This window comes from Hemicordylus capensis, chromosome 9 (assembly GCF_027244095.1).
Source record: "Hemicordylus capensis ecotype Gifberg chromosome 9, rHemCap1.1.pri, whole genome shotgun sequence".
Lineage (NCBI taxonomy): Eukaryota > Metazoa > Chordata > Lepidosauria > Squamata > Cordylidae > Hemicordylus > Hemicordylus capensis.
Window position 1 is genome coordinate 1,787,230 of NC_069665.1, and position 19,763 is coordinate 1,806,992.

The window sequence follows — 19,763 nt, forward strand, 5'->3', positions numbered from 1 at the left end:
GAGGAACATTTGTTGAGCTATAGAAGTGCCAGATGCTCACAGATGCTCCTTATCAAGGAGCTGCGTTCAGAGCCAGGAAGCCACTCTCCAGAATTCGCTAATACTTGCCCTCCCAGTTTGTTTGTTTTTGTTTGTTTGTTTATTCGATTTCTGGCATCAGAACCTGCAGAGGGCAAAATTGACAGTAAAAACCCTGGATTAATTTTACCCAGTCATTATGGGGACTTCAGAGATCCAGGAAATACTGGGTCAGTTGTCCCTCCCCCCCCGCCTTCAAAACAAAGGATTATGCCTCAGCATATATCTGAATCCTAAAAAGCATTTAAAGGGCTATTTATTTATTTATTTATTTATTTATTTATTAGAATCATATTATCTACTGTCAGAAAGGTGTAGCAAACTCAACACACTTTTTAGGAGATTATATTTACACTGCTGTGTCTCAGCTATTTTTCAAAAGACCTGCATATACTTTTGCTAGTGTGTGTGTGTACACACATACATACATATATCACTTTTCAATAAAAGTTTCCAAAACAATTTACATCTAAAAAGAAACATAAGACAGACACCAGCAACAGCCACTGGAGAGATGCTGTGCTGGGGATGGATAGGACCAGTTGCTCTCCCCCTGCTCAATAAAGAGAATCACCACTTTAAAAGATAGCTCTCTTAGCAGGGATTAGAGTTAGAATCCATCAAACATGGTGTCTCTTGTCACCTCACTGATAACTGTGTATCATAAGGCAGATCTGACAGACAGTTTTGATTTTATGACCAATAGAATGTTCAGGGCTTATAATGGTTGCATGTTAACCCTGCATTTCAACTATCCAGGCCCTATTGTGCCATATAATAATAAAAATTTTGTTAAAAGAACCATCAAGCCTTTAGCAAATGACAGGGCCGCTTATAAACACATAACTGGGAAGAGCACCTTCCTTTTTATAAAGCAATATCCCTTGAGAAGGAAGGCATCAGAGAAGGACTGTGGACATTCAGGGCTTTAACTCTGTTCCATCTCGTTGAGCTCCAAGCCTGAACAGCCTTTCAACCAGCACAGAAAAGGACTTCAAGCTTCTCTGGATCAATACATTGATCCTGTCTGGAGCACAGATCTCATGGAGAGAGGCGGGATGCGTGTGTGACATTTCGCACAGGCTGTGAAAAACGGTTTTGCTTCTGTTGCTGGATTCTTGGCCACGCCACAACCTTTTCTCCAATTGCAAAATCCGGCTTCTGCCCACCTTTTTTACATAGGCAATTCTCCCCTTAAAAATGAAGCATGGGCTTAATGTTGTTGGTTTAGTCCCATTAAAAAAGAGAGAGATTCCGTGTCGGCTTGTCTCTTTTCTCTAATAAATAGCATAATTTTGGGCCGCCTAGGGAGCTGCAACACCTTAAATCTGCCCACGGGGCTATTCACTTCTCCTGGAGTCCCGTCCTCTGTTAATCAATAAACGGCCCTTTGCACTCCTTATCAAATGACAGCCAGATGGTCCCGTCAAATTCACTGTGACAGCGCTGTAGAATTAGCTGGGCTTATGCCATTGATAATCCGTTGCCGTCTGCTGTGCCCAGACCTTCCCACCTGTTTCCCCAAACCCTGAGGTCATGGCCTCCAGAAACCTCTTGGCCAGGTGGCGGCGGCTGCTGCAGCCATTCTGCGGCTTCTGTTAACTGGGCTTGTTTCGTTTCCCTGGTGGAGGAGAGGGACACAAAGCAAAGATCTGTGGCGGTGGTCTTGCCGCTTCCTCAAAGGGCAGGCAGCTGTGCGTGACACCCGCAGCTTTCCAGCTCTGTCTTTCGGGCAGGGCTGCTCAGCTTTGGCCCTCTTGCAGATGCTGGCCTGAAATTCCCACAGTCCCTAGCTATTGGCCACTATGGCTGGGGATTATGGGAGTTGTAGTCCAAAAATAGCTGGGGGTGGGGGCTAAGTAAGTTGCGCAGGCCTGCTTTAGAGAGATTGTACAAGTTAGCTGGGGAGTGGTGAGCATTCAACATTCTTGTAGGCAGACGTGCCTTCTCATTGCTGCAAGGTTGCAGGCAGGAGTCTCCCTCAGCCCTGACTCGGAGATGCCCGGAAGGGAACCTGGAACCAGGTCCCCCTGGCAAAGGGCACCATTCATGCTGGCTAGCACAGGACCAGCTCTCTTCCCTCCTCCTCCTCCTCTGTCCTGCATTTTTCTGTCCAAGAAGAGGCCTGGGCACACCCACCCCTGTTTGGACATTGGACCCTTGGCCTCCTGTTCCGCACATTCTCGGCTGCAAGGAGCTCTCAAGGCCATCTGGCTGGGCCAGGCAGCACACCTCTGGTCCTGCCTTTTGCGCTGCATTCCAAACCTTGTCTGCGGGATGCGCTTGTAAGAAAAAAGCAGAACACAAACCCTCATCTCTGCAATAGCCTCAAATTGTTCAAATAGTGAAATGTTGGGCTTCAGGTCGCCCTAAGGGGGCATGCATGGCAACCCTGCATTGGTCGCAGAACACCGCGCCCCCTTCAGTGTGTGAGGAGAGGGCAGCTGGGTGGCATTGCCTTGAGCCGGGGCGGCTGAAATGAGGTCGAGGTAAAGTCCACCCTCCTGCAAACAAGTGTTTAAACATTAGCTGGCTGGAATACCGCAGGGGTGACGGCGGACAGGCCAGTTTGGGGCTCCAGGCACTGGCGGGCACTGTCTGCTTCACAATGCAGCTTTGGCGCTGGAGCGGCCTCCAGGGACAAGACGGGCTGCCTCGTCCACCGGCTCCCTCTTCTTGGCAGCTCAACGCCACCATTCCGTAACAGCCGTGTCTCCAAAGGGTGCCCCTGAGCGTTTGAAGGGGTTCTCGCTCAAGAGCTTTTGCATCCACGTTTCCCGCGTGGCCCTTATTTAGCAAGTTGGGGTCTGTTTGTTTTCTTCTGTGGTTTGGGGTGGGGGAGGGTGCACTTGTGCAGCAACACAGAGCTCAAGGAAACAGCAGCCGTTCGTGGCGATGAGCAAGGGGGCATCAAAGGAGGCATCGCTGCTCCTGGTTCCTGGAAGCCTGATTGTGCCTGTTTCTCCCATCCTGCCCTATTAATGAGAGCCACCTGCCTGCAGGCTGGCCATTCATCAGGTAGAGTGGTGCAGGTTCTAATCTACCTGATGAAAGCCCAGCCTGCAGGTAGCACAGCTCTCATTTAATGTGGGAACCAGAGGCAGCAGCTGCACCTCATTTGGTCCCCAGCCACCCACCCCGGCTCATTTGGGTGAGCAGCAGCAGCAAGGAAATAGGGAGAAAGGGCCACTCCTCACACGCTTTCCCTTTTGTCTTTCTTGAACAGTATTCAGGTTTTCAGCAAACAGCGGATAAGTGCTTCATTTGTGGACACCTCATAATGGAAATGGTAAGCGCATAAGACTTCTGAGGTCTATGGAATCTGTGGGGTGGGGTTCTTCTTCTTTGCTGGATGCAGGCTGAGCTCCCTAACTTTGCCCTGTCATTGAATGGGGTCCCCTCCATACCCACAGCCCAGGGAAGTTTCCTCTCTGAAACCCCAGTAATGCCACACAGGCTAAAATAGGTAAAGTGATTTTATTTTGGGGGGGACTCTTGTTGTTGCTGTTGTTTATTTTAAAAAATCTGAAAGCGTTCGAGTTGCACCGAATTGTTTTGATCAGTAGGTGCTGCCTGTTCAAGGGTTCTGTATGCCCTGCAAACTTTTACACTAACAGAAATTGGTCCAGTAGTGGGTATAATCTTGCCTATCCCATCAAAGCAGTTGTTCAGAGTGTAGAAAGATGTGTCAATTCTTCCTGCAAAGAGGCAGGTCATGTAAACACTCCCCAAGGCTGTGGCACTAAGCTCATAAGCCTGGAAATAAGTTCCATGCAGGGTAAGGTTTATTAAAATGAATGCATCTGATGACTTCTCGGGATCAGACAGATCAAGGGATTACCATTTATCTGCCAATAAAACCCCAGGAAACAGCTAATGTTGGAGGAATCCATCCCTCTCAGGACCCCCTAATCCCAACTGTTCAAATTCAGAGAAATCTTTCAACTAGGTGATTCCATGGATTTTTCTGAAACCACCAGTGAGTCCAATATCACGTGAGTTTCCAGGGTGGGGCTGGAAACATCCCAAATGTCTGGTCATCTGAGGAGCTCCTTGTTACTTGAAAACACACATTTGAAACCTTGTGGTTGAAAACTCGTTGTTTTCGGGAGTGGGGTTTGGAGCAGAGAAGAAGCAGGCCGGGGAAGGGTCAAGCGCTACCTTCCCCTGCTATTTCTCTGCTCTTAGTTATCTTCCCCTGAAGAAGCTTTTCTTAAAAGGGGGGAAAGTTATCAGGATTCTAAGAAGTGCATCATTTGTATGCAGCAAGTGCAGTGACTCTGAGCATCCTAGCAATTGCATGTTGGCATCCAGAACCTTTCTGCAGCCTTGGTGCATCTAAACGTGATGTTAGTTAGACTCCAAAGGGTGGAATTCTGGCACTCTGGGAATCTGAACAGTGTGTCCTGCTCTGCATCTTACAATTCCCATTTTTAAAAGAAGAGCTTCTACTATATAGAGAATTTACCGGGGGAGGGGGTTGGGGGGTGGGCGGGCAGGTGCGTGAGGAGGCTTCACTTGACCCTTCGGCTGCTGGTCTCTCTTTCAGATTTTGCAGGCCCTTGGGAAGTCGTATCACCCTGGCTGTTTCCGCTGCATAATGTGCAATGAATGTCTGGATGGCGTTCCCTTTACTGTAGACGTGGAGAACAATATTTACTGTGTCAAAGACTATCACACGTGAGGATGCAGAGCCTTTGGCCTGAGCCAGGGGGCAAGCTGGGCATGAGAAGGGAGTGAATGTTCATTTTCCATTGTTATAAAACACCACCAAGAAGACACCATGCAGTACCCAGTTTTAAATCCAATTAAATTTGGGCGGGGGAGGTGGTCCAGCAGTCATTCTGAGCATAGAAGAGGAGCTGACCTGAACTTGTGAGCAGCTGGTGCCCCTTCATAGTGCCAGGAGATGCAAAGCATCAGTGGCATTGGAAAGGCTCCTTCTGTGGAGGGAGAGTCCATGAATTCAAGGCTGAGCTCCGGTTTCCCAGGAACCCTGTGCAATGCCCTGGCTCAAAATTGCTCTTTTATGGCTTGGAACACCAGTCCTCCTCTAAAACCCAAGGAACCTTTCTTACATAGTCCTAAATGTATGGGCAATGTTTTGTTTATGTTCTTCTTGGCGGTTGCTGTGCATTCACACCTGGGGGCTGCATAAAGCCTCATTTGGAACCTTCTAGAGCGACCAATTCGGCGGCCAATTCGGCTGCCCAGCTACGAGCGGCTGCTTGTCTGCGGGGAGAGCGGACTGAGCCCGCTCTCCCTGCAGACCCGGAAGAAGCTCTTCTCACAGATCACGAGAAGAGCTTCAGTGACAGACTGATCCTCCCTAAACTTGTCTAAGCCCCACTTAAAGCCATCCAAGCTGGTGGCCATCACCACATCAGTTATAGAGAAGTGACTGGTTCTTTTTTTTTTTTAATAATGCTTTTTAAATTATGCTTTTATTTGATATGTAAGTCACTTGGATAACCTATGTTGAAATCAGGATGAAAATAAGCTGTGAGGACTTCTAAACAGGATATTTGGGAGATGTGATACTTTGCCAAAAGAGAGTGGTGTTTGATCCAACCCCCTGCATTACAAACACCCCAAACTTTAGCTGTAACTAAAATGCTGCAATACGCTCCCTCCACCCACCCCGTCCCAATGCCTTCTTGAAAACATGAGATATGTGACCTGTATTCTCTTCTTCCACCCCAGGGTGTTTGCACCAAAGTGTGCTTCCTGTAACCAGCCAATTTTACCAGCACAGGTAGGTCTGTTTACCTTGTTTGAAATGTTGCCTCTCGAGTTCAGGCACACTGCTGCCTGTCCGCCCATCATCTGCTTCCATTCAGTAAGAACTTTTAAAGCCCCCCCTCAAAGTACAGCACTACGGATATAGAACTAAAATAAGGTTTTCATGAATGAATCGCCCCTTACTACCAAGTAATCTCTCCAAGACACACTACAGTGAGGTCTCTGGAATCATTCCAGGACTACTTTGGAGTAAGTGGCAGGTGGTTTGCTGGCACAATAACTTAGACTGTGATTCTGTGCACCTGTGAGAGCAAGGCCCATTGAACTCAGTGGGACCTAGTTGGCTGTGGTGTTTTGTCAGATACCGGCTCTTTTCTTTTAAGCTTACCAGCTGATTCCTTAACTCAGTCAGAGGCTGTCTGGGTTTACAGCAAACCCATCTGTCTGTTCAGGACAGTGACTGTATCGGCACTGCAGAAATCAGATCCCTTCTGGTTGTGAGGATGAGATGTTGTCTATAATGGCAGGATGGTCAACACACCTGATTTTCTAACCATACCTCAATCCAGAAACAACCCCACAGGAGCGGCCTTCATGCTCAAAACCGATAGCACCCACTTCTGCATGAGGTTTGAGCCCTCTTCTTCTTAGCTGATGCTCAACATTTGTACAGTGAATGGGTACAGATCTGCTTTGCAGGTTATGTGGAACGCAGGTCCAGCAGCCCATTTCCTTTCTGAACCAAGCACCGGAGGTGCCTGTATGGGTCCTTTCTTCTTCACTGTCCGTGCCCTGGCCTGCCCAAAACTCAGGGGGGAAAGTGCCTGCCAACTCTTCAAAACCCCAGCCGTAACTTGTATGCTGTGTTTTGCAAGGAAGGACCACAACCCCATTGGCAAAAGAATAAAAGGGGTAGTGTTGGACTGGCTGGAGTCAGCCTCTGGAATCCACACTGAACCAAAGAGACGTGCCCTTGTGGCTCCCCAAATGCATATTTTCACTGAGGAAAAAGACGGGATGTTGCCAAACCTTCCAATCTTCTTTGCTCTCTGCCCCAACCAGGGTTCTGAGGAGACCATCCGGGTGGTGTCGATGGACAGAGATTACCACGTGGAATGCTACCATTGTGAGGTAAACTTGCAGCCGCTGGGCCTCTTCCCTGAATCAGGTGGTGTGAGCTTTGCCCACACTGGATCACGTCAGCTCTTTGGTTTTGGCCTTTTGTGAACGGAAGAAAGCTGGATCCAGCTACCCTTCTTGGTGTTGCTTGGCCACCAAGCACAAAGCCTCAAGGTGGCCTCTCATGTTCCTTCTGAGCACATGGATGCACAAGCCAGTGATAGCTGGTCATGTGGCTCAGTCGACCAGGAACTCCTGGACACGCGTGCTCACACACAAACACACATGTTGTGCAATGCATAAACCACTCTGTTGGCCTCAGTTCCTTTCCACCACAGGGACATAGGAAGCTGCCTTCTACCGAGTCATACCAATGGTGCATCTAACTCATTCTGGCCTACACTGACTGGCAGCAGCTCTCCAAGGTTTCAGAAGGAGCATGTCTCAGCCCTACCTGGAGATGCTGCCAGGGATTGATCCTGGGATCTTCTGCATGCAAGCAGATGCTCTGCCACTGAGTTACGGCCCCCCTCCCCTAAGGGGAATAGCTGACAGTGCTCACATGTAGTCAGCCATCCAAATGCAAACCAAGGTGATCCCCTCTTAGCAATTCATGCTTGCTACTGCAAGATTGGCTCCCCATTTATTTCAGTTCTTTTTCACCAGTTGTCTCCCTAGTGCACCCAGTAATCTCTGGCTAACATACATTTTATATATTGTGCTGGTGTTTCATTCTTGATTGCATGTCACTTTGGCCATATTACGTAAAAGCGGCTTACAAGTCCTGCAATTCAGTGGATGTTCCGTTTTTCTTTTAGGACTGCAGCCTCCAGCTCAATGACGAAGAAGGCCGCCGTTGCTACCCTTTGGAGGGGCATCTGCTTTGCCACGGCTGCCATATCCGGCGCCTGGGCATGAAAGTGCCACCCCACCCTCCCCCCGGGTACCCAATGCACATTACTGAACTCTGAGGCGCTTCCCTTCCTGTCCAGTGGCAACCAGGAGGAGGAGATTTCGGTGGGGGAAGAATGACTTTTTCCATTCCTTTTTAAAGACAAAGCCGCCAAGTTATTTATTGTTTCCAAGGCTGAGGAGAGAGAGGCGCCCCTCTGAGGTTGCGCCTACGTTCCACTTGCCGAATAATTCCTCCTGAGACTCTGGGTACTTGAAAAACAATGCACCGCACGGATGTGATTGTAAAACGGGAGTGTGTTCCAGTGCTGGGGTACGAAGGGCCATCGGTCTGCCTTTGCTTGCTTCAGTCCTAGCTTTGCCCCCTTGGCGGGGTTTAGTCTCCACAGGAATCCTAACCTCCCCCGGCTGTGCTGCAGCCAAGAGAAGCTCAAGGCTGTCCTTTCCTTCGGGGTCTCATTGCAGCCCAACCTGAGGCACTGGAGGGGTGGGGGGTGGGGGGACGATGGCCTCACAGTTTGGGGGGGGCTTGGTTCTTGGAGGGAAACAAGTGGTGGCCCGTTCGCAATGTGATTTCAGGGAAGAGGCGGTTGTCTTTCCACCCTGTTTTCGTTCCCTGGTGCTCCTAACCAGTGTTTTCAAGAGAGGTGCAGAAGGCATTTCTCATAGGAAGCCTGTGGTTGAAGAGGAGAGGAGGATTCATGCACCATTAAGCCAGGCGTATTTGGGATCCCATATTTGGGGTGGGGGGAGAAGGGTGTTGGCGCTTGGTGCCTTTCCACTTGCTGGCTTTTCGAGGGAGGGGAGGGACCCCCATGCCACAGAGTCCACGGTTCCATGGCCGGCTGGGGAGATGGGCACTTCATAACCTACAGCCCAACAAGCAGCTTGAAACAGCAGAGCAACTAGAGAGGGTGGAGACAACAAGGACTGCGATGGGGTTGAGGTGTTGCAGGGCGGTGATGCCAAGTTGGCCACTGCAGCACTGACGCGTGATGAGGACAAATTGGGGTGCAAGACAGCCTTGTGCAGGCCCCTGCTGTGGCTTGCCGTGTGGCTTGCCCTGGTGACTTGGCATTTGCATGCTGGGCTATCACTGCAGGCTTTCTCATGGCAAGCCAGTGGTTTCCACCCACACTCTCCATATTCTGATTTTTTTTTTTGGCACTTCACTTAACTTGTCTTTTAAACCAGTTTCTGCTAATAAATTCAACAGAATTCTTTCCTATGCAAAATCCCACTTGTTCTGCCATTGTAGCCGAGTATCTTTGTTGGTTTAGTTTTGTTTTAAAGGACAGGAGATTCATGTTGTGGTTTCAGTTGAAGGCATGCTTATTCCAGAGGTATTTTTGAACTGGTTCCAGAATGGATTTTTACAACTCGGCTCCTGATGAGCCCAACCTTGGGCTCCAAATTAATGTGAACTAAATCCACAACATTTTCACTCTGACTTCTTGGTATCAGAAAACAAATGCCTCTTGACAAGCACAGAGCAGCTCTTGAATCAGCCCTTGGATTTCCCCCCGGGATTGGTAGCTCAAGAGAATATCAGGGAGGCCTGCTGTGTTTAATGCTGGACCCCAAGCCATCAAGAAATTACTTCAGCTGCCTAGAAAGAGATGAACTCAGGGGGTTCTCAAATGTGGATCCCCAGATGTTGCACTCCAACTCTACCCATCTCCAGCCACAACCATTTGGCAACATGACCAAGTAGCTCTGAGAAGCATATGCCAGAATGTCAATCAGACTGATGAATCATTGGCTATGTTCACACTAGGAAAACTCTCCCGCCTGCTGGTTTATTAGACCAGGAAACCAATTTTCCCTTTTCACCAAATTCATTTTAGTCTGTGCTCTAAACTATCCAGGGATAATTTTGTGACATGTGAACACACCCCGAGATTCCTTGAAAACCAGGCAAAAATAAAAATGGGGGGAAATCTATATTTTATAGCAAGTGAGTGAGATTTTGGCTTCATTTTAAAAATGTCAAATAATTGAAATTATTGGAGACAAACATGCAAATCATTATTATTACAGTTTTCTGCAGTCTCAAAAGTATGCCTTTATATTAAGCATGAGTCTTTGTCCCTTACACAAACAGATTTTAAATTAACTTTCTTTTGCTTTTAAGAAAGAAAAGAAAGTTTTGGGTCTAGATTCTAATTTGGTATGATTAGATATGGCTGAATATCATAGTATAGAACAGGGGTTCCCAACACATTTTTAAACACACGCACCCTTTCCACTAAGGGGAAGGCGTTCCCTCTAAGGCATGTCCATCCGCTCGCACATTTCCTGATTTTCTCAGTTAATTTTAGAACCCGCTCAGGTAGAGTCAGGAAGGCCCCACTCTGAAAGCATGTGCATAACACTGCCTTGATACTGCCGCCCAGAACAAAACTCATTCCACACACAGATGAGAAAAAAAATAGAACAGTCCCCTTCTCTTGCAAACCTTCAGCTCAGGTACCCGATAGAGAGGCGAGACATCTCATAACAGGGACATTTAAGTAACTCGCTCACTCCCAAGTGTTACAGTCAGAGAGAGAGGCGACTATAATCACTACTGTAGCTCACATCCGCGCCAAGTTACTCATAAGCGGTCTTCCTGAAATTAATGAGACAAGTTTACTTGTCCCATTAATTTCAATGGGAGTACTCAGCGCTATGTTTCTGAAGGGTATGCTGAGCTTCAGCATGTAGCCAAGCAATCAGGAGCGGGGGGGGGGATTCTTCACCCTCCCCCCTCCCCTTCTGCAATGGACACATCACCTGCAAGGGGAACAAATAGTGTGGCTGCAGTGTAGGGAGGCCAGCGTGTACTCGGCAACCCCCCTGGGAGCCTACAAGTACCCCTAGGGGAACCGGTACCCCCTGGTGGGAGCCCCCGGTCTAGAAGATCCATGATTATGTATGGATGGAAAGTTTCGGGGCTAGAGTCTCACTTGGTGTGAATGGATAGAGTTCCAGTTGTGTCCGAAAGGCTACATTTGGAAGACCAAGTGAGAATCCAGTGCTTTTCATTTTAAGTAGTTCAAGAACAGCCACCACTGTGACACCACTTTTGTGTTTCAACAACAGTTCAGAATCCCAAAGAAGCGAAGAATAAAATCTCTGCTTAGGAGCACTACATGGGTGTCCTATTGCCTAATGCAATGAGATTTGAACTCCTTTTTCCGTACTCTAAAATACGAGAAGAGTGAGGAAGAGTGTATCTGTACTCAGCTCAACAAGGAAGAATAGCCAGGACTTCAGCATTCCCTCTGAACATATGCAGGGAAATGCTTGGGCACCTTGGAGATGCTGGTCTGAGCTGCCATGATCCAGAGAACTCTGTCCGTCTGCATTTCCTAGGCCTCTCTGCTGTTCAGCAGCCTGTCACAGGGCTGTGCAGAGGAGAATGCATCTCACAACCAGTAGCATGCATACCTCACTCTGCAGGGGTCCTGTCTTGCAGACACCCAATTTTGCCCACACGGCTTTTGTGTGCTCCAATGGTTCTCTGGGTCTGGGCCAGTCCACTTAAAACAAAACTATATTAAAAATATAGATTATTTAATTTTTCCTCCAGAATCAAATCAGCCCAAGCTGCAACATGGTTGTAGTTGGCTGGAACCATTAAAAACGAGACTGAAGAAAATGTCTCGTTCATTCTTCAGCAGTGATCATATTCATGGTCTCTTGCCTATTTAGTGGCAAATATGTCCATTCCTGTACTTGCCTTAAGGTTCTGTGGCTAGCACTACAGGGAGATGTACATACACTACTGTTTTCCATACTGTCGTTCTTTAGGACAGAATATTTAATTTCACCTTTTTAAAGGGTTCGGGTTTATTTCTAGCAGTAGCCGCTTGTCCTGAAAAGGCGGCAGGGCCAGGGGGGAGAGAGAGCCAAATGAGGGAGAGCTGCCTCTGGTTCCTGGCAGCTCTGCCCTGCCCCACCCCAGCGCTAAAGTGAGCCGCTGTGCACAGCTCTACCTGACACGTGGCCAGCCTGCAGGCAGTGTGTGGCTCTCATTCATGCTGGCGCAGGGCGGGCTGGGCACGAGAGCAGCAACCAGAGCTGCTGGGAACTAGAGGCAGCTGCGCCTCGTTGCCCCCCCCCCCCCGGCTCCTTAGGATGCGCCACTGCTGGCTTCTAGCTGTTCTACATGGTCTCCTCCACTTGTATCCATAGGGAGACTTTTCTTTCTCGCAAGAGCAGCTTTTCCAACCCGAGCGCAGCCCTCTTGGCCCACTCTTTATCACAGAGCACAGAACCTGGCCGCAGCTCCCTGGGTTCCAGGATGCTTGGCTCCTTTTTCCCCTTAAGAAGAGCTTGCCGGGGCTCCTTCTTGTTAAAGAAAGAGGAAGCAAGCACTGACATGGCAGGGGGCCGTGGGGATGGAACCTTTTACCTCTTGCCCTTGTGAGGTCCAGAGAGACACACTCCTTGTTGGCTGCAGGAGAATCCTGATATGATACCACAGGGATGGGACATTTCTAACTTGTGTGCCATAATGTGATTATTTATTGGAGATCTTTCCTGTTCTTTCTCCTTTCCAGTTCCATTGACTTGTGTTTTGCATTAATGAAAAAACAAGACTTTGTCTTCTGTGTTTCACTTTTGTGGGGAATGAACCTTAAGGAAAAGAAAAACGCATTTGTAAGAGACCCAAAATCCCTTTCTAATAAGTTCCAAAGGAAAGACCAAAGTAGTTATGTGTTTGAATTAGAAAACAATCATGGTTTCATCACAAGAGGGTGCACATTTTCGAATTCAGAATTTCCGAAAGTCCAAGAATGGAGGTTGGAGCGCCATTGGACTAGACGTTCCAGAACAGTTGTTAAACCAAAGCTCTAAAAGAGGGCACATGGGAGCAGATTTCTTGTGCCCCAAGAAAACTTTATGATTCATCATGCAACTAATGCCATAACTATTAACTAGAGAATATAATTTGACTTAAATTAAGTTTTTCTTGAGAAATATTTTCATTTTCTTTAAAAGAATATAGTTTTCTTCCAAAAACTTGGACCAACATTGATTTTTATTTTGTAGAAAATATATAAATGCCCAATTTGTATATCATGTGCCTAGCTGACATGCTGCAAATTCATTAGTTTAGCCTTGTTTGTACATATCCTTCTAAAACCTATGGCCTTTTAGTACGTAGATTGACTTATGGGGAGTTTTGTTTTGTCATTTGGCTTCCATGATTGTTGAAGAGTAAATGGAAAATGTAGATGTATTTATCTGAAGAAGAACCTACTTGCTATCATCCTAAGTTATTTAATATTAAAGTCAGAATTTCATTTAACCTTAGATGTTATAATCTGCTTTTTCAATAAAGACATTTTGTAGTTATCTCTGATTTTATGCTGTATTACCAAGAAAAGGTTGGTTTGTATGAGGGGTAAGTGACCTGTTTCACTCCAACACGTGGAACTCAACCCTAGCACCCTTTTTGTTTAAATAGTAAAGTTATTTTGGAGAGAGAGGCTCTAAAGCAGAGAAGGGAAGGATACTTAACCTTTTCCCTGCCCTAAATCTACTCCCCAGTTGTTATCTCTTCTGCATTTTCAAATTTATTTATTTATTCATTGAACACATTTATATACCGCCCTATACAAAATCTTAGGGCAGTTTACAATTTAAACAAACAGCAACTAAAACCTAAAAATAATATAAAACAGATTAAAATTACCATAAATTTAAATAAAATTACCATAAACCACCCAGAGATGTGGGTTTTGGACAGAATATAAATATTCTGTCCAAATATAAATATTCTAAACTAAGATCCTGATGAAACAGGTGTATTTTCAAAAGTCATTAAAAAACCAGAGATGGAGAGATTCTGATGTCATTTGGGAGGGTGTTCCAGAGCCCCGGGGCAACCCTAGAGAAGGCTGGTTTGGAGTCACCACCAAATGAGCCAGTACCTCCTCCCCCACCATGATCTTCACAGGGGGTGGGGTTCATGAAGTCTTCCTACCCCCAATCCTCTCAAGCAGTGGCGTATCGGGGGGAAACGCGCCCAGGGCAAGCTCTGGCCAGCCCTGAAATGGCGCCCCCCGCCCCCCCGGTGGCCCCCACATACCTGTGAGGGCGCGGCGGCACCCCCCAGGCGGCAGATCGCTGTGGCGGCGATTCGGCGGCAGTGGGTCGCCCGCCGAGTCACCTGCTGAGTGCGGTGGGAGTGTGGCGCGGCGGCAGCGATGTGGCGGCGGCGGGTCGCCCGCCGAGTGCGGCGGTGGCTGGTGGCGATGGGCTGTCTGTAGCGCGGCCCGAGCGGCGGCGAATCGCCCGCTGAGGAGTTCAGGCAGAGCGACGCCAAGCCTGCCTTCTGGCCCGGCGTCGCTTCCCAACGCCGGGCCAGAAGGCAGGCTCGGCGTCGCTCTGCCTGAACTCCTCGGCGGGCGATCCGCCGCCGCTCGGGCCGCGCTACAGACAGCCCATCGCCGCCAGCCATCGCCACACGCCCGCCGCCACTCGGCGGGCGATCCAGGCTGGGCGGGGGGGAGCCACTTTTTGGCGCTCCCCACGTGTCCCGCCGGGGTGGCGCCCGGGGCACTTGCCCCCCCTGCCCCCCTATTGTTACGCCCCTGCTCTCAAGCATTCCAGAAGGATTCCATGTATCGAAAGCCACCAAGAGATCCAAGAGGACCAACTCCCTCTGTCAGTTTATAATTGGAGACTATCCTTCAGGCCGACCATTTCTCGACCCCGCTGCCTATCTGAAAGCCAGTTTGAAATAGGTCCAGATAATTTGCTGGATGTTGGTGTAGTTAGCCTCTTGATACGCCTTTCCTGCGGCAGTAATTACTTTGGTTATGGTTACATCTTTTGTTCCATGTCATTACAAAACAACCAAAAATAATGTCAAATTTAGACTGATAATCAAAGAAGGACCATCATTCTTTGCACTCCAGGATAGGAGTTTAATATTTTGACAATTTAAGAGTCAGTTTGGATCATCATCAGGCATGGCCTCTCTCAGGCATGGTTCTCTCAGGCATGGCCTCTACAACAAGAAATCAGTTAAACACAGTAAATCTACATAGAGATAAAACAGAATTAACATAACTGCAGATTACAATATTCTTCCTCCGAGGACGCCGAGGAGAAAGACTGGGATATAAATGTGAAAATAAATAAGTAATCAAACAGCTAATGATTTTTCACCTTCTCAGCAGCATAACAAATTTAGCTACCTGAGTAACTTCCAGCAACAAAAACAGTTGTCTGCTAAGATCATCATGAAACATGAGCATACAGAAAAAGGGAAATATATATTTCCCTATATTCAGACAAAAACTGGCAGTTTAAAAGATAATGCACCATCTCCTCTCCTGAGGGGTAAGCACATCTGCATATAAAGGATTCCTCTTCGAAAATAATACTGAGCAAATACATTTTACAGTAAATGGTATGCATTCTAAACTTGGTGTAGGCTATTCTTTTGTGAATTAAAAGATACATTTGTAAATAAGGAACAGGGGCAATAAAAATATTTAAATTTACGTACCATCTTAAGTATCTTAGCTTTCTTGCATTGTACAAATCCTTCACCACTGCCTTATTCAAGATGATAGTCTTTACCAAGACTTTAGCAGTATTCATAGTCATTGTGAACAAGCATTCTTGTGACAGAAGGAATTCCTCTTCCAGGCAGGTTTGTACTAGGGTCTCCCACGTATTATAATGTGAAAATATCTGAATTTCTTTCCAAGTAAGACCAGTAACAGAGAATCGTCTATCCCAGGGATTCTCAAACTTGGGTCCCCAGATGTTCTTGAACTACAACTCCCATCACCCCAGCCACAAAGGCCATGATGAGAGTTGAAGTTCAGCATCTGGAGACCCAAGTTGAACCCTGATCTACACTATTGAACTTTAATCTGTACAAAATGCCCTTTTCACATAATGCAAAATAGAAACAGATGCCGTTTCCACTCTAACCACTGAATTTGCTGTGCCTCTCGAAAGGGCAAACATTTGCTTTAAAAAGGAATTTTGGTCCACATTTCTAGTCTCCCCATTTTGGTGCCCCATATGGATACATCATCTAGGATCTGATTAATAACGTTAGCCTCAAAAACTTTTATGGCTGGAGGAATTAAACCATCAGCAGCCCATCAGTGAAATGTTTTGCTGGTAATGCACTTCAGGATAATCAATAGGTTAGTTGGTGAGCACTCTGGACCAACCCCTAAAGTTTAGATTGTGCCTAAAACCAGGAAAGGTTTGGGTTTTTGTTCTTTAAAGCTAGCTTTGGAGGCTACATTTGGGATGAACTGCATTTATAAGGGCATCCTCCAATTTTCCCATTAGCACTTGAAACTTACAAAGCTGGGGTACTATCTGCCACTTCACTGCATGCAAATGCTTACAGGGTCAATGAAAAAACCCAAAGCCATCAAACCCCAGCTTTTGTTTTAAAAAAAGCCTGCTGCATGTCAACAGCATTGCACAGGAGACCTTCATCTGCTGCTGTCATTGGTCATGGCCAGCTGTGGGAAACTGTAAACCCATTGTGGGTCCTGCCTGAATTCCCATCACCTGCATCCCACACCGAGATCTCTGTGTTCTATAGCAGGAGGTTCCCAGAATCCCCTTTTGGGAGCCCAGCTTCAAATCCTAACTTGCAGAGAGCTTTTTTCAACCTCATGTTGCTTTCAGGAAAAGGTTCTACCAAGCCCCCCCTCCCCACCCCAGAAGATTTTTCAGACTTTAAGAATGTTGAAACCACACAGTTTTGTTTTTTTCCCAGCATGAGAGGAAAAATCCCACAGCCAAACGGGCAGGCGGCTTCCGGTCCGCTCCACTTTGCCCTCTGGGGACCCATTAAGCCTGTTTCTGACTTCAGGGAGTGATCAGGAATCAGAGTAACTTCTCAGAGTCGAACTCTGAGAAATGTTTGTTCTGCTGAAGGATATTCTTTTTTTTTTTTAAACCATTTGCAAACTCTTATCTTCAAGAGGAAGAAGATTGACAAAAGGGTCACCTTTCTGCTCGAGTAAATTCTTGTTCTCCTTCAACAAGGCCTGTTCTTCGATATGCTTAATGATTTTTGTCCTTAAGTATGCTTTCCATCAATTTACCCGGCACTGAAGTTAAGCTAACCGACCTGTAATTTCCTGGATTCCTGCTGGATCCCTTCTTGAAAACCGGAGTCACATTGACTACTTTCCTGTCCTCTGGTACAGAGCCTGATTGTAGGGACAAGTTCTATTTTTTTTGCTAGGAGATCGGCAATTTCACATCTGAGTTCCTTCAGAACTCTGATGGATGCCACCTGGCCCTGGCGATTTGTTGATCTTTCATTTTTCGAGCTAGTTTAGAACATCTTCCCTTGTCACTTGAAATTGGCCCAGTTCTCAAATGGGCCAAGCGTCACCTCAGATTGGCCAGGTCATGCACACGGAGGAGAGAGGAGAGGGCAGGGAACTTAGGGAACTGTGCAGAGCGGCATCCCCTCTGTGCAGCCTTTGGGGAACAAGTCAAGACACTTCTGTTCGCAGAGGTTCTGAGTGATTCTTACTCTCCTAGCTTTATTGCTGTCTCATTGCTGCCTTTTAATTTTGTTCAAGAAGTGTATTGCTGTCCTCTGCTTGTCCGTTTAAAAGCTCTTAATGATGTATTGTCTTTGCTGCTGCTTTAGGTTGTGTTTTTATCTTTTCTGAAGCACTTGTAGTGTTGTTTTAATAGAGAAATGGCCCCAACAATTTTCAAATAAAAATGCAAAGGAGATTTGCCTGGAAAGGCTGTGAGCCTAATAGTGCCCTGAATGATGGCAAAGCAACAGATGCCAGGTTGGTCTGGAAATGCCAGCCAGTCCATCTCCCCATGGTTTCCCCAGCCTGAACGTGGGGCTGGGCTCCGTTGTGGCTTCTAAGTTATGGGCAGACACCCTCTAAACACCCCTGCAGGTGTGTGTGATTGACAACCCTGGAAGAACCGCTTGGTATCAACAGCATGAAGCTGGACGCTCTCAGTTCATGCTCCGGAGAAGAGATTGGCAAGTCTTTATTTATTGCTAGCGCATACCGCTAGCAAGTAAATCGTTACCTCTCCTTACGTTCCAGGGCTTGTTACGAAGATATTTTCATGCTCAGCTGATAATAAAGCAAACTGCTTTTTTAACTAGGCTGAATTAAAGTGTTTGAATATTTTCCGGGCCTTAACCAATGTATGTGAAGTCGTCTCTCTAAGGTACGGATACGTCGGGACTGTTAATTTACTGCTGTTTGTCAGGGTTGGCTTTCATTTTGTTTCATTTTGTGTTTGGAATCCTTTGCCACCTTTGGGCTGCCTTTTGGACAGGACAAGTGGAATACAAATGTTCTTAAAACCAAGTATGTCTGTCTAGGACTCCTGCTGACTGAGCCAAGAGGCATTTCCCACTGGAGGCCCCCTTCTATTGAGCCGGCGTGGGGCAGGGGGGAAGAGCAATGGGCCCTCATCAACCCAGCATTGTAGCCCTCCCAGTGGCTGTTGCTCGGGTCTCCTTTGTGTTTCTTTTTTTAAAACCGTCAACTGCTTGGGGGCAGGAAACTATCCCCACATTCCTTTTGGCATGCCAGGGGTCCTCAGACACTGGGGTCCTCAGATGTTGTTAGACTTTCGTTATGACACTGAAGCCCAACAACATCTGGGGACCCATGTTTGAGAACCCCTGCGCTATGTAACCCACTTTGGGAACTGGTTTCTTCCCCTTTGGTTGAAAAGTAATATGATACTACCATGGAGGAGGAGGAGGAGGAGGATGCCTCTGCAAAAGGGACACCGCATGCCACAGCTGTGCAGCAGATACCTGGCAGATCTGAGATGATTCAGATCCTGGGCAGGTTTCAGCAGGCTAGTCTCATTTTAGAGACAAGTGACTGAGTCTGAGGGGGAAAGCCCAGCTCTCAAGAAGGAAGGAAAGGGTTTGTTGTTCAGCACACTGTAAAACATCCAAGATTAAAGCCCTGATGGTGGTCAAGGGTCTTGATCCAGTGGGAATTTTCCTTTGCAATTAGCTGAAAATTACAGTGAATAGCAGTGATTTAAAAAAAAACACACACAACTCAGCAGAGCTTTATTCCTGAGTAAGTCTCTCAACCTCAGTGCAGTCGGGTTTCCTACCTCTTTTAACAGTGGAACCTACTTTTGATATATTTCTGGTTGCTAATGAGGACCCATGGGGCTACAAAGCATAAAAGGGCTGGATCAAAGTGGAACAGAAGAAGCAGTCTAGCAAACAAAGGGTGTCTTTATCGCGAGGGAGCTTTCTGTTCCTACAAGATGTCTTTCCAGAGGAGATTTCCTTCGTGCCCTGCTTGTTCATGTTACACTCCGAAGATAGCGCAAGATAGCCATTGGTCTCGTGATAAAATCCAACTTTTGTGCTGGCTGTTCTGCCCCCTTTTGAAGCAGGAGTGCAAAGACCTTCCTAGAACTAAAATACCTGTATTTAAGATGAGGGGGTTAATGCCTAGGGACAATAATATATGGATTTTTCTAGGACCCATAGAATGCCAAATAAGTGCACAGTGAGAAAGGTCTCTTTGTTTTCCCACCAAAGGTCCTGGCCATCCGATCTGCTATAACATGAAGCAGCAGCAGACTGAAGTGTTGAAGAAACAACACGGGGTCATAGGACGCTGCCTTCTACTAAGTCAAGCCCTTGGTTCATCTAGCTCAGTATTGTCTGCACTGACTGGCAGCAGCATCTCCATGATGACAGGCAGGAGTATCTATCAGCCCTACCTGGTGATACCCGGAGTGAACCTGGGACCTTGTGCATCCAGGCATGCAGACGCTCTTCCACTGAGTGATGGCCCCATCCCCTACGGGGAATATCTGACAGCATCCACGTGTTCTCTCTCGTCCATATGCAAACCAAGGCAGACTCTGCTTAGCAATGGGGGAAATTCATGCTTGCT

At 47.1% G+C, this 19,763-nt stretch overlaps 1 protein-coding gene across 2 annotated transcripts in view; it reads left to right on the forward strand.

Annotated features, from left to right (window-relative positions):
* The window catches only part of WTIP (WT1 interacting protein), a 57,033-nt gene extending 48,701 nt beyond the window's left edge, over nt 1–8,332 (forward strand). For both annotated transcript variants that reach the window (XM_053270473.1, XM_053270474.1), the window contains 5 exons: nt 3,305–3,367; nt 4,628–4,758; nt 5,782–5,833; nt 6,883–6,951; nt 7,758–8,332. In XM_053270473.1, the coding sequence (XP_053126448.1) occupies nt 3,305–3,367; nt 4,628–4,758; nt 5,782–5,833; nt 6,883–6,951; nt 7,758–7,910 (468 nt within the window). In that variant the 3' untranslated portion in view covers nt 7,911–8,332. The remainder of the gene's footprint in view (nt 1–3,304; nt 3,368–4,627; nt 4,759–5,781; nt 5,834–6,882; nt 6,952–7,757) is intronic.
* The last annotated feature ends 11,431 nt before the right edge of the window (nt 8,333–19,763 follow it).